At 43.0% G+C, this 13,751-nt stretch overlaps 1 protein-coding gene across 1 annotated transcript in view; it reads left to right on the top strand.

Annotated features, from left to right (window-relative positions):
- The window catches only part of TENM4 (teneurin transmembrane protein 4), a 771,745-nt gene that overhangs the window by 639,246 nt on the left and 118,748 nt on the right, over nucleotides 1-13,751 (top strand). The window contains exon 16 of the mRNA XM_037840847.1: nucleotides 3,990-4,175. Within this exon, the coding sequence (XP_037696775.1) occupies nucleotides 3,990-4,175 (186 nt within the window). The remainder of the gene's footprint in view (nucleotides 1-3,989; nucleotides 4,176-13,751) is intronic.

Below are 13,751 nucleotides of genomic sequence, written 5' to 3'. Positions count from 1 at the left end.
TAAAAAATAACAATCCGGTCTACAACTTGAGGCATCTCAGGTTTCTGCTCCCTTTGAGAGTTGGTGGATGTCTTCCACTCAGTCACAGAGGCCCATCTGCAGGGGAGAGAACCTGAGCGCTAACAGGTTTTGTTACCATCAATTAGCACCCCATAAACATCAAGGTCACCCCTGTTCGGGCCCCTTCCATTAAAGTGTGTGAGAGCTCACGACCCAGCTCTTAGAGGCTGCTGGAGGGTTTCCCAGCCCCAGGAGATCATGTCTAGTGTAAACTGGCAAGGAAATGGAATGCTTGGATGGACAGCTCCCCAGCCTCCGAATGAAAAGGGTGAGACAAAGTGTCTGGGAAACTCTGCAGAGGATTTAATAGCATTTCACAAAATTGCAGGGTCTGACTAGGATATAACAAAGGATATGCAGCAGGGCTAGAAATGGAAGGGATCTGCTGACAAAACCAGGCGGTTCCTTCACAGGACACTCTCCATGCTATGCAATTGTTCCTTGCTTATCTGTGAAGTGCAATTGTTCCTTCCTTATCTGTGAAGTGCCTGCCTTACAGTATTGTTCAGAGGATTGTCAAAATAAGGAAAAAGCACCAGATAGCCACATGACTTTGTACATTTGCCTTCTACTATCTGGGTCTCACTACCCTCACCTATAAGAAGAAGAAGAATAGCCAGATGGTCTCACAACTTTGTGATAGATGAGAAATTGTATGTGAAGAGGGCTTTGACACTTTAAAGCCTGACACAAGCATTAGTTGTTAAGCCAAAAAAGGCTTTCCCATACCTTACCTTGTTTGATCAAGCAACAATCCTGCGAGATTGGTGAAGTGGTCATTATTATCCCCATTTTACAGAAAAGGAAAGTGAGGCTCAATGAGTTACATAACTTGCCTAAGAGTACCTAGCCAATAAGCATCAAAGCCTTGGTTCAATTCCAGATGTGTCTGCTCTGAAGATTCATGTTTGTTTGTTTGTCTTAACCCATTGCACATAAGCAAAAAAGTGCAGAAGTAACAGCTGTGGATTATATGGAAAATATACGGAACTCCAGTATCAGTTTTTGCTTTGTCTGGAGGATAGAAATTGTATCTTATTGACCTCTGCATTGCTAGCCCCAGGCACAGTCTCTGGCCTGTACAGAATATTTATTGGAAGAATAAATGAGTCACTATAAATTTATTGATGTCTACTATATATCAGGCACTAAGAACCTTGTGAAATGGGTGCTATCATCATCTGTACTTCACAGAGGAGGAAAATGAAGTTTAGAGTAATTGAATAGATTGCGTAAAGTCACAGAGCTGGCAAAACTGGGATTTGGACTCACATCTGATTCCAAGTCGTACACTCTTTCAACAATAATGCCTCCAGATTCATAAATAAATTAATGAACTGTTAGCTAAGTCCTGGAGTCAGATAGTTGAATGAGAGGAAAGGCCTGCCTCTCCTGCTCTTGGCCCCTTAGGAACTCCACATGCCCTTCTGCCTGGGAACACCAGGGTGTTGGTCCCAGCTGCCTGTCTCTCCTGACTCACACCTTGCTAAACAGAAGTGCTGTTTGCTGTTTACTTTCTCACCATAAACTACCACCTGGAAAAAAGTGCTTAGTAAACCCAAATAAACAGTAAGTTTGCCTTCTCTCCTGGGGCTCTCAGGGGACAGTTCTAGCCCTGAGCCAATGCCCAGCCTCCACAGCAACAAAAGAGATGGAAATTTCAGAGACAGGACCTAGGGAGGCCTGGGGCCTGGAGATTCTCGTTCTTTGCCTTGAGGAAAGCCAAGATGTTTTCTGTGTGAGCAGTAATGTCCTGAGAAAACCCCACTCCTGGAGGGCTGCTGGATGTAGTAACTCTTTGCTCCACATCTCACCCTCACTTGGGGAGTTTTCATAAGGGCAAGTCTCAGAGTTAAGCAGACAAATAGGCCTTGACTGACTTTCAACCATGCTGAGCTGAGCATGCATGAATCGTTTTCAATTCTCAGGCACCTAAATTCCTGGTAACACACTGATTCATCCATTATCCAACAAACCTTAAGTAAGGGTCTTTTCTGTGCCAAGACCTGTGCTGGGTACCAAGGATAGAGATGATCAGAGGAATTGGACTCAGGTTGTTCCTAGACTGATACTGAGACAGACACAAACAGAAAATCACTCTACCATGTAGCTTGGGAAGGAAATGAATTACAGAATAGTCACAGGGTGAATAACAGACTTTCAGAGGAGCAACAGTATTGGAGCCAAGCCCAGGGGTAGATTATACTGTGTGATATGAAGGTTGCTTATATCCTCACTATAATATTAGAGTCAGAAGAGACCTTAGATACCATCAGGTTCTCCCTGCAGAAGATGAAGAAACTGACACTCAGAGAGGAAGTGGCTTTCCCAAGGTCATGCAGATTAGTGGCTGAGCAGGCATTGACCTCAAAAAACTGGTCCTTGGACTCCTGGTCCAAAGCTGACTGTCCCATTTCAATTTCAGGAAAGCTTTCTTGAATTAGTGATCTTTGCCATGCCCGTATCATTACTGCCCACACTCTCCATCCCACACCCTTCACTGTGGTTCAGTGAAGTCAAGGAACCTGCCCAAGGTCACACAGCTCAAAAGGTCCTATGCCTGGCATAGAACCAAGGCCCCCTGGGTCCAGGTCAGGGCTCTTTTCACCCATTTTATAGCTTCCTTCCTCTCCTTTGGGCAGCCAAGAAATTCCATGTATCACAGCAGGTAGTGCTTTCCTTTAGAGGTAGTGAGTGTGTAGGGTTTCTGGCATAGGAACACACCATAACTGTTACCCCTTACTATTTTTCTTTTTTTAATTCTCAAACATTTTAACCTTTACCACTTAAGTTGGTATAGAAGATCTGTGTCTCTGAGCTCTAATTTGTTTTCTTTTCTTTTTCAAAAGTAGCTGGAATATTAGTAGCTTTAAACCAAGAATGCAGCTTGGGCGAGGGGAAAGGGCAGATGCAACTTAACGCAAGTGCCAGTTTCACTAAAGGAGAAAAGAAATTATTTAGTTTGAAAGAAATTTAAGGTGTTGGAATTTTCACATGAGTTTGAAAGATGCTGGGGCCATGAGGAATAAGAATCAAGTCACAATCTTCATCACAGCCCTGGCAGAAAGCATCAGTAGACACGGTTGCTCAACCTGTTTCCTAAGCATCAGTTGCATTTTGAAAACTGTCACAACTTCTGCCTGCAGGAACCATGAAGCTCTTGCTGGCCCAGAGCCCGAGAGGCTGGTGAATCAGGTCTTGTGTGTGTTTTGTGCTGTGTCACAGATGGGCCCTTGTGAAGGGCTGGGCAACTCCAGCCCTCCCCCCACTGTTTGCTTTGGATCTGAAAGCCCATTTGGATGGTGCTTGAAGTTGGGGTAAGGCAGGAATGGCAGGAGGACAGAGAATAAACCCAGCTAAAGCCTAGAACATCTGCAGATTTGGGACAGCAACTCCGAGTATACCCATGGGCTGAGAGGCCAGTCTCCCTTTGACCCCCACTTCAATTAGAGCCCAGGCTGAAATGAAGTGCCGGCCCCAAAATTCTTCACATGCCCCAGCCAGCCTCTCAAGCACTTCACTTGGTGATCAGGGACACATCCTCACGTTGTTTTCACACACAGCCGGTTTTTAATTAAATTTGACTTTTCCTCACATCTGTTCAGAAGCCTGGTCCCCTTTGGACGTGGCAAGCACAAAAGCGGGGGTAGGCTGGCAATAGGGAAAAGCAAATAGCACAGAGCCCTTCAATCCATCCTACAGCAGTGGGGTAATGGGCTCGGGGCATGCTTCCGCCCAGAGGGTTGTTCTTGCCCGAGGGTCATTGTCCATGGAGATTAGTCTCCCAAGCTTCTGGAATCCCCGTTGCTCATGGAAGCCTAGGGTAGGTAGCCAAGTGTGACACTTGTTCCAACAATAATTTTCTCAGTGCTTATTTTTTTCTCTCGTCCCTTCCCCGCCCTTCTGGCCCCTTCCTCCCCTCCCCACAGAGATCTGTGCTGCCGACTGTGGCGGCCACGGCGTCTGCGTGGGGGGCACCTGCCGCTGCGAGGATGGTTGGATGGGCCCGGCCTGCGACCAGCGCGCCTGCCACCCGCGCTGCACCGAGCACGGGACCTGCCGTGACGGCAAGTGCGAGTGTAGCCCCGGCTGGAACGGCGAGCACTGCACCATCGGTAGGGCGGGCCAAGGCCCCAATAGGCGCTCTCTGGGCTGCATGGCTCCTTGTCTGTCGGGGACATCAGGGCCAAGCCTGGCCCGCATCACATGTGGAAACTGGGCAAAAAGTCCTTTCATCTGGTGACATTAGGGCTGGCTTTTTCTAGACATCAATCATTTTAAGCCCACCACTGAGCATTTTCAACCTTTCCCTTCCCAGTTTGCATTTCCCACATCCCAGCTAGATGGTTAGCATGCCTTGCTTTTTAGCCCTTTCTGGGCTAAATGCATTGTAACTTTGTGTTAAAGAGCTGGGATTCAGGAATGAGGCAGACAATTTAGCAGTTGTGGGCAAGTCTCTAAGCCTCAGTTTCCTCAGCTATAAAATGGGAACAATGATGCACATGAAGAGCTTAATACAGGCTGAGCTATAGTACAGTGCAGATAAATGTAGCCATTATCATCTAATTCATTATCTGGTTGGGATGGCTCTGGCTCAGCTCAGGGCTCTCCACCAACACTGGCCTCCTAGGCCAGAGCTCCCAAGGCAGTCTGGAATCCTGGGGAAAGCTTCCCACAGGCCCAGGGGCCACATCTGCATCTCATTAGGCCTGGGACTCCTCCCTCCCGTCCTCAGCCTCCATCCTGTCTGCATTTGTCTCCTTTCTTCTCTCTTGGGAGCACCTCAGCACCAGCCCCCATTGAAGCAGCACTGTTGGCAGCTTTAAAAACAAGCTGATCACCCCGTTCCCGTCTTTCTGCCTTTCCTGCTGGTTTTGTTGATTTTAAACACTGCCAGACGTTTTGCTTGGTTTATTATCCTGGAATGAGCACTCACCAAAAGCTCTTTATTGAATCAACTGGTTTGTGTGTCTGTCTTTTTAACTTCTTCCCCCTCCATTTGTTTTTTAAAGGAAGGGTCTGTGATCAGATGGTGAGCATATGGCTTCAGAAGACAGGATTCTAGGTGCCTTTCCAGCTCTGAAAGTGACCTCTTGAGTCTTATAGAGACTGGGAGACAAGCTCCAAAGCTTTTGAGTGACAAAGGAATTTTGAGCAAACAGCTACCACTTATCCCTTGCATTTTTTTAGGCTTCATTCCCTTTGTTTTACAGCCTGAATTTAGATTATATCCTCCATCCCACCCCTGTGATATCACTGGTTTATAAATGGTTATAGAGCACCTTACATTTATTAATATCAATAACAGGAACTTTTTTTTTTAAGTATTTACAGTATGCTAAGCACTGTGCTAAGGACTTGAACCACATTATTTCATCCTTCTAACAAACACCCTCTGAAGGAAAAAGATAGTATTCCCTCTTTTTCAGGGGCCTGAGGCTTATGGTCACATAACCTGGAAGTGATAGAACCAGATTTGAACCTAGATTTTCTGATCCTTATGCCCAGCTGCTGCTCACCAGCTGCTTTTCTGCAGTGCGTGCACCACAGAGGCCAGCTGTCCACTGAGGCTTGTGGCCGCTGTCCTTCCTGGGTCCTGTGCCTTGTTGCAGTTGCACTCAGAGTTCCTCACCAAATTTGCCTCAGACCACACTTACAGAGCCCCTCCAGAGCTGATTGCTGTCCTCCCCGCCTCCATGGTGGAATGTGCTCTGTCATCTTCCTGAGCACTACTCAGTGGAGTCTATGTCAGTGTCATCCGACCTTATAATTGTCCTGGAAAGTTCTTAAAGAAAAATGGCCCTCCTCCTCTGAGGGGCTCTCTGCTTTTCCCCTCACCTTTGGTTTCCCACATGTTTGAAAGCAGACTGACCCTTTAGTCACCCCTGCCCAGAAGGGACCACTCTTATTTAAAAAAAAAAAAAAAAGCCACCCTTTAGCAGAGCCCAGAGAGAGTGCATTATGTTTCTGTCACCTGCTTACAGCGTCCTCAGCTCAGCTAACCAAGTTCCAAAAAGTTATAAATGTCAGACTTTTTATAAGATAACAGGGTCTTATCTCTGAGTCAAATGACTAGGGGCTTTTGGAAATTACCCCCCAAGTCATCACACATGATCCTAAGTCATCACATGTGATCCATGATGGTTTATAGGCAGGCCCTGCTGCATCTAGCGTTTTGTGGATGTTCATCAATCTGGCTCTAAGGAGAAGCCTTTTATTGTGATGCCAAGAAGTCAAGCCATCCTTCTGCTATGTCCCTTGACTACTCTGTTATCACACTTTAAGAACAAATACCTCCTTGAAATTGCAGATGCTTTTCCCCCTCCAGATAAGAAATACATCGAGGTAAATGTGCACAATTCAAGAGAAAGGTTGACAGTCACAAAACAAAAAAAAATGTCATAGAATTTTTTTGGACTAGTCATAGTGGCTCAGATGAAAGGACTTTGGTGTGGAATTCTGTTACCTTTCATGGTGTGGTGAGCATTTTCTTTGTCCTTGTCTAATTTCCCAGCATGGCAACTTGCTCTTTGTGGGTCTCTGCCTGTGGCCAGCTGCATCCCCACTGAGAAACCCAACACCCTGTTGCTGAAGAAAACTTCAATAGCCTTGTCAGATTTACTGAAAGGAATAAGGGATGCAAACTAGGGAAGCAATGCTGGGTATCTTCCTTTATTGTTGGAATAGGAAAGAGAAGGAGAAATCTCTGTTTAATCTGTGATGGAAACCAGAAGCACTTTCTTATGTTTCCCAAGAACTCCACTCCCTGTGAAGGTCATTTAGAATAAGAAAAAACTGCTGATGTGTAGAGGTAGAAATTCAAAGTGTTAAATTTTCTTGTTATCAGATTTATTACATAATAGGTCGTTATAGTGCAGATAGTTCATATACCACAGAACAGTTACTTCTCATACCTGAGAAAGGGCTGGTATTCATGAAACCAATTCAGAGATCTCCAAACAGTGGAAGAGAGAGGCAGGTCTGTTTATTTACACACCTCAGTCCTCCATAAACAGGAAAGAGTGACTTGTTTACCTTACTGCTTGCATAAAGATCTTAAAGCATCAGAACCTTTTTACCCAGTGACATTTCCTAGAGAACATTATTATAGTAGGCGTTAACAATCTTCTTGTGGAGGTCCACCCTTTATTTCACTTGATTGTTCTCAAACAAAAGGTTTATTTTCAGAATAAAAAGGAATTTGACAAGTAGGATCCTTTATAATTCTAATATTTTTTCAAACAGCAAAAATATTTCACAGTGACTCCTTAATTCTTACGTTAGAAATTACCTATCTCTTTGCATCTCCAAGAAAGATCTTTGGTAAAAGTACCTCGGGCAGACCCTATAGTTTCTTGGCTTCAGTTTCTCCCTCTATGAATGACAGAGTGGCGTGGCTGGAAGAGGCCTCCAGGGGTGACAGAACACCAGCTCTCTCCTCCACCACTCACAGAACTGCGCGCCCGTAAGTCCAAAACTGAGTCGCCTGCTCCTAAAAATATGCCAGGAGAAAGGGATTCTTCATTTTTACACTTACTTATTCGACACTAATATTCCCACTTGTGTTCATAGAACCCAGTTTTCTGAGTCCAGAAGGTAAGATAAGATGGGTTGACTTGGATCAATTTCTAAAGTTTATAGACAACAGTCAACCAAAAGCATATTTTTGGATGTGTTTTCTGGGAATTTTATGGGTCTTTTTGAGTCTTGGCTTAACATCAGATTTCTTTAGAGAAAGTTGAGTATCATAGTTAAATTTAAGAAGGTGATTAATTCTCTCCTTTTTCTTTGAAAACAATAGTATCAGTTCTCTGATGGTTATTTTATTCACTTCACTGCCCTTTCTCAATAAAGTCTCAAAACGTGTGGAAAATGCCAGCTTCTGATTGCATTCATAAAATTCCAACCTTGACCCCAAAGCTGTGATTGTTCAAGATGACAGATATACAAAATTGTTTACTAGACTTCAGGAGAGCTGTCCAATCATACAAATCCTGATTTTTAAACAAAAGCATCCTCTGTGAGTAAAGATCAAAATAATACTCTGATAATGCAATTACGTGACTGAGCAAAAGCAGACTTCACAATGAAGAGAAATTATAAAGAAAGGCCACAAAATCTTCAGGAGTGTTTTGTCCACTTTTGAGCAGTAACCTTTCAGGTTTCTTTTTTCTAATCAAACAATCCTTAGAACTCACAAATCACTCAATGAGGTATGAGTGCCTGTGTGATAAGCTTCCTGCTTATCCGGTCTCAAAAGTCTTTTCTCATAACAGGACCTGTGACCTGACAAGGAGAAAGAGAAAATATATAGGGATCTACCCCAAATTATCCAGAGCCATAGAGTTAGATTTGCTGATGGCTCTGGGAGATTTCAGCCCACAGGTTGTAGGGATGGAAACTGAAGGAAAGTTCCTGAGCTTCATGAATTCCTCTCAGGATGGGTGCCATTGACAACTTGCACACTGCATCACCTTCCAAAGAGAGAATAACATTAACATAGCCAAGATATTAACAGGAACACCTCTTTGATGCTTTGTCATCCACCTGAAAGAAGTTCAGATGATTATAACCACCGCAAGCATTACCTTCACTAGATCTGGCCCAAAAGTACCAGTGTACCAACTATTAAAGTCTGAGGCTCTAGTGATATGAATTAATAGGAGCATAAGAAATATTTGTTCAATGTTGAAAGAATAAACATTTCCCAAGAGTAAATAAAGATGACTCCACTGCCATCACCTTCATCCCAAAGTCCTGAGGAGAAAGATGCAGGAAGTTTGTGAAGTACCGAGTCCACCTTCCATAATGCAAACTTACAGACTTTGTATCATCTGCAAAGTTGTGATGAATTTTTAAACAACTGTACTCAAGGGCATATATGTCAAGATTTTGAAACAACAAAAAGAACAACAGTATGGATTTTTGCATATGCCTTTTATAAATAAATGGTGTTGGATCTCAAAGACCTAGTTATCACTTCCATTTTCAATCACCAGAGAAAAGGAAGCTCTATTCCATTCCCAGAAAACTCTTGGACTTGGTATTGACTGGATGTTACCAGCTTTTAGATTCACAGTGTGGCTTGAGGTTGTTGTGTAGAGTCAGAATTTGAAGTTTTGAGTGTCCACTGTTGTCTCCTGGAAGCCCACCATGTTGATTGCAACCAGAGCCTCCTTCAGTCTCTTCCACTGGTTGCTACTCCTGCTTGTGGTCTGGAGAAATTAGTAGACATTTTTTAAAGATATTAAAAAAGCAATTGAATTTAACAGATAGTTTTGTTATTTTATAGTTCTTGAAAGTGAAATGCCATTTGAAAAGAGAGTGGTCTCTGAAATCAGACACTGGACTTGAGAAGATTATTCTTGATAATGGGTATAATCTATACCCATCACCAGAGCCATGATACCACCATTAGGTTTGGAAAGAATCAAGAAAGTTTTCCTTGCTAGCAAACCCCCTCAAAAGTGGATGCCCAGTAGTGTGACCATTTGGATCCCAGTGATGATGTGTGATCCAGCCTAGTTGTCTTTGTCAACCGTGTGAGAGAAATCTAGGTTCTCTTCTGTTCAGAGCTGGGTTCAGAGTTATTACAAGAACTTATCAATATGATCCTCCAAAACACTCTGCTGATCTGAAAGCTGAGAACACCATGCAGCCCAACTAAGCCAGGAGGTCCAGGAGATCCTGCGGGCTACTGCTCTTCAGTGGCATATCCCGAGAGATGATGTCTAAGGAATTTTAGACCACTTTACAGGACTAGTGAATATGTTTGACTAAAACTAAAGGCCCAGAGGAACCAAGCATCAAGAAAGTCTGCCCCTTAGCCAGAGATGTTCACTAGGCTATTTTCATATGGGAACTGTCCCTGTTTTTCATTGCTTGGCATTCCACAGCTTTATTTCTTTGCTCCTGCTTACTAAGCCACACTCCTTCAAGTTACCCTTCTCTCCTGCTATCTTAAGGACTCCACCACATCTATAAGAATGAAGGCCCAGTTAAAATCCCCTCTTCCTAATTTTCCACTTGGCTCTGCAGCCTCTGGAAGCATATTTCATCTTGAAACAGAGACCATATGGATGCCAGAACTAAGAACATGGCCTCTCCTCCACCCGTCTTTTGAGGCAAATATATATTGATGAACAGCAACAGTGTCTGTCCTATCCAGAGGATTGAAAAAAATAAACTTTATTTTTTTTATGAAAAGAATATAACTGTTCCTATAGTTTGTAGAACACTAGGGCTTCCGGACAAGCCCACACCATTGCAGTCCAACCCTATTTTATGGACTTTTGATTCATGTATGAAGTCAAGCTGAAAACAAGGTCGATTGTAGCCAGAAGGCATCAGGCCCTTCAAAAAACTGCAGCCTGTCTAGTCTTTGTTGGAGTGCACATGTGGGTGAAGTGTAGGGAGAGGAATGAACGGGAAACTCATCAATTGGCCGTGTCCACAGTCACAATACGGAAGGAGAAAGGTTATTACTTATTTTTACTGGGAACAAAGGACAGGTCTGCCCTCCTTTAAACACATAGCCAGACACCCACACGTATGCATAGTGGGGTTTATTTCAGAGTAACCTTTGATGCACATCCTCACAACTAAGCAAAACCTTCAGGGGCCAAATAATTCAATGCTTGGATGCAACCCCTCCATTGGAAAACAAAGCGTACATCATTCTATCTTTTGCATTAATAAGTATTGAGAAGTAGTTAGGTTTTCTTTTCTTTTTTTTTGTTTTTTTTTACAGTAACACCCATTTGCCTGCACCTCACATTTTGTGTAAGATGCACAGAGGAGGAATGTATCTTACTTAGAACACCAAGCATTTCTGCATTGTATTTGTGGGCCCATGTGTATATAGAAAATTCAGGAATGGCAAACAGATAATCTGGCAGTGTATTTGTCCAAAGGCTCACTCCAGGACAACTCACTTCCCTTGTGTACATCAGAGATAATTCAGATTTTACATATTTCCGTATTCCAACTTCTTGGGAACACCTCTGTTAGCAGGGTGCACTGTTCTTGGTACAGCTGCTTCTCATGAAGGGAGGCTGGATGCTGGCTCAGAGTAGCGCAAAGGGACAAGTTCTAGCTTTCCATAAAGTTGAACCAAACCTGACGGAGCAGGAGTGTGGCCACTTTTGCAGCTTCCCATCCTCCTCCTTCTCTTGTTTTCCTTTCCATATGTCTTCTTGTTTATATGATCACCTTTCCAAACCCTGGGCCACTGAATGAGTTGAAATTTCCCTTGGTTCTTCCAGGAGAATGTGCTTGCTCTCCCTCCTCTCCCATGTTGTCTTGTCTTTGGTTGTATTTTTCCCACCATGACAGATGTCTGTCCAACCATGGGGCACATCCCCCTTTGTCTCCTTATCACCTGGCATGGTTATGTGGCAGGCAGTACTGCACTTACTTGATCCTACCTTAAATGTCCTGTCTTTTATCTCCCAAGCTCACTATCTGGATAGGGTAGTTAAAGGTATGGTCTTCCTTCCTCTATTTTCCTGTTGTCTCTGTATGTGTTTGTGTGTGAGCATAAAAAAGAAATCTGTGTATAAAAATGTATATACACCCCATAAGCATGGTGTCTAGACTCTGCCACATCCCCAGCTTTGTCACAGTATCCACTGCCCAAAGGGGCCAGGTTTTTGGTCACAAAATGGTTGATATACCTGGAGTATCATTCACCCCCCAAGATGCTCAGATCTGTCTGTGACATTACCATTGTGCCATTGTCCTTCCCTCCCCCCCCCACACACACATACACCCTTCGCCCTTTCCACCCTACCTCATGTCATCCTGCCTATCCTTTATGGCCCCTGGTCCATCAGAATTAAAGTGCTAGGAGTCAGGGTGGGTGGCCTGAGAGAGGGAGAGACCCCAGAGCAAACTAAGAAATCTTAAGAACTACATTCTGTTACTATTGTGTTCGTCCATTCAACAACCTATATGGTTCACCTTCCATATACTAGATACTATGCCAGGTTCTGGAGACATGGAAAAAAAGCAGACCCCCTGACCTCAGGGAGTGGATGGTCTGGTTTTTTATTTTTTCTTTCAGAGGTGTCTTGGCTTTGGTAAGTTTTATCTTCAAAGACAAAGTAATTTCTTCCATTTTAAATATTTACATTAATTAAATTAGATGGTACCCAGTTTTTCCAAGTAGACCTCATTGCTCTAAGAATCATTCTCAGAATGATCAAATATGTGTGATCCAAAAAGGCTCTAAGCAACTGAGGAAAAACACCATGTCATATTCATCTTTTTATCCCCAGGCCCTGACACAATGCCTGGCACAAAATACATGCTCAGTGGTTAGGGGTACATACTCTGTAGTCAGACTGCCTGGGTTTGAATTCCAACTCCAACAATTACCAAATTGGGTGAACTTGGGCAAGTTACTTAGCCTCTTCACCGCAGAGTCTTTATAAAATGAGGATAATAACAGGGCCTACCTTGTAGGGCTGATGTGAGGATTAAGTGAAATAATGAATGCAAAGTGCTTAGCACATTGACAGGAACGATGCTCAATGAGTGTTAGCTATGCTATTTTATTATCATCATATTTTTATTATTTTTTTACCCTTAATTTGGAGGGCTTCATTAGCCAGATTAATTTGTGAAAGTGTAAAGAAAACAGCTAAATTGACTTTTAATAAGAGATAGCAAATGTTTAAAAACTTATGGAAAGGGTTTTGGGGAAACATAAATGAATAAATGCTTTTCAGCAGGGACATCCTTGCCAGATACAACCAAAGTATTGGTAGGGCCCATCAGACGGGTGCCTGGTGTTGAAAAGCCAGGGTCTTCTTTGGGAAGCAGTGTCCCTCACGTTTTATATGTGGGCCCTCAACTGAGAATAAAATCATTCCAGCCAGAAAGAGTAGGACCTCTGAGCCTCTTTAAAACAGACATTTCATGCACAATCATCATTAGGAATCTTGAGGATGGACTAAATTTAATAATGTTACCATCTATTTAATGAATTTTTTCCTATTTTGTGTCGCTTTTTTACATCCATAAGTCTTAAATGAGTCCTGTGGATTTTTTTAAGGGAGTAGATAAAACTATTTGATTGAAAGAGAAAACTCAGGTTGAGGAAGTTGAGCAGCTCATGCTGGAACACACTTCTAGAAAGTGGCAGACCCAGGATTTTGAATTTCCTGGTCTAATACATATCTCAAACATTCTACATTCTGTCCCCACAAAGCACCAAGAATGTCACATAATTTCCAATATTCTTTCTTCCAAACCACTTCCAGACTGGCACCCTTACCAGAGAGTGACTCACATTCTGTCTCAAACCATTCATTCTGATCTTTAGTTCTGAAAATATTGTCATCAGATCTTTAGTTGGATTGAATGAATTCCATAACTTGCTTTAAAAGACAAATGTTTCCTGGCAAAATCTAGATCTGAACCAAGCCCCCACCTGGCTGACTTTCTGATATAATGGGAACTAATTCTAAAAAGAAATTCATGCAAGCTCAATATTTGTCACAGTGAGTATTTTGCAATTCAAAGACAAGCCAACTTTCTTCCTTTGCTTTCCAGTTGCATTGATAGAAGCTAAATAAATAATAAGTTGAACTCCTCCTAAATGTCAGGAAATGTGGATACTGCACAAAAGAAATGGCTCCTGCTCTCTGGAGCCAGCAGTCCAGCAGAGAAGACATTAAAACAAATAA

Source organism: Choloepus didactylus, chromosome 6 (assembly GCF_015220235.1).
Source record: "Choloepus didactylus isolate mChoDid1 chromosome 6, mChoDid1.pri, whole genome shotgun sequence".
Classification (NCBI taxonomy): Eukaryota; Metazoa; Chordata; class Mammalia; order Pilosa; family Megalonychidae; genus Choloepus; species Choloepus didactylus.
The sequence above is the reverse complement of the archived record's forward strand: the minus strand, read 5'-3'. Positions and strand labels throughout refer to the sequence as shown.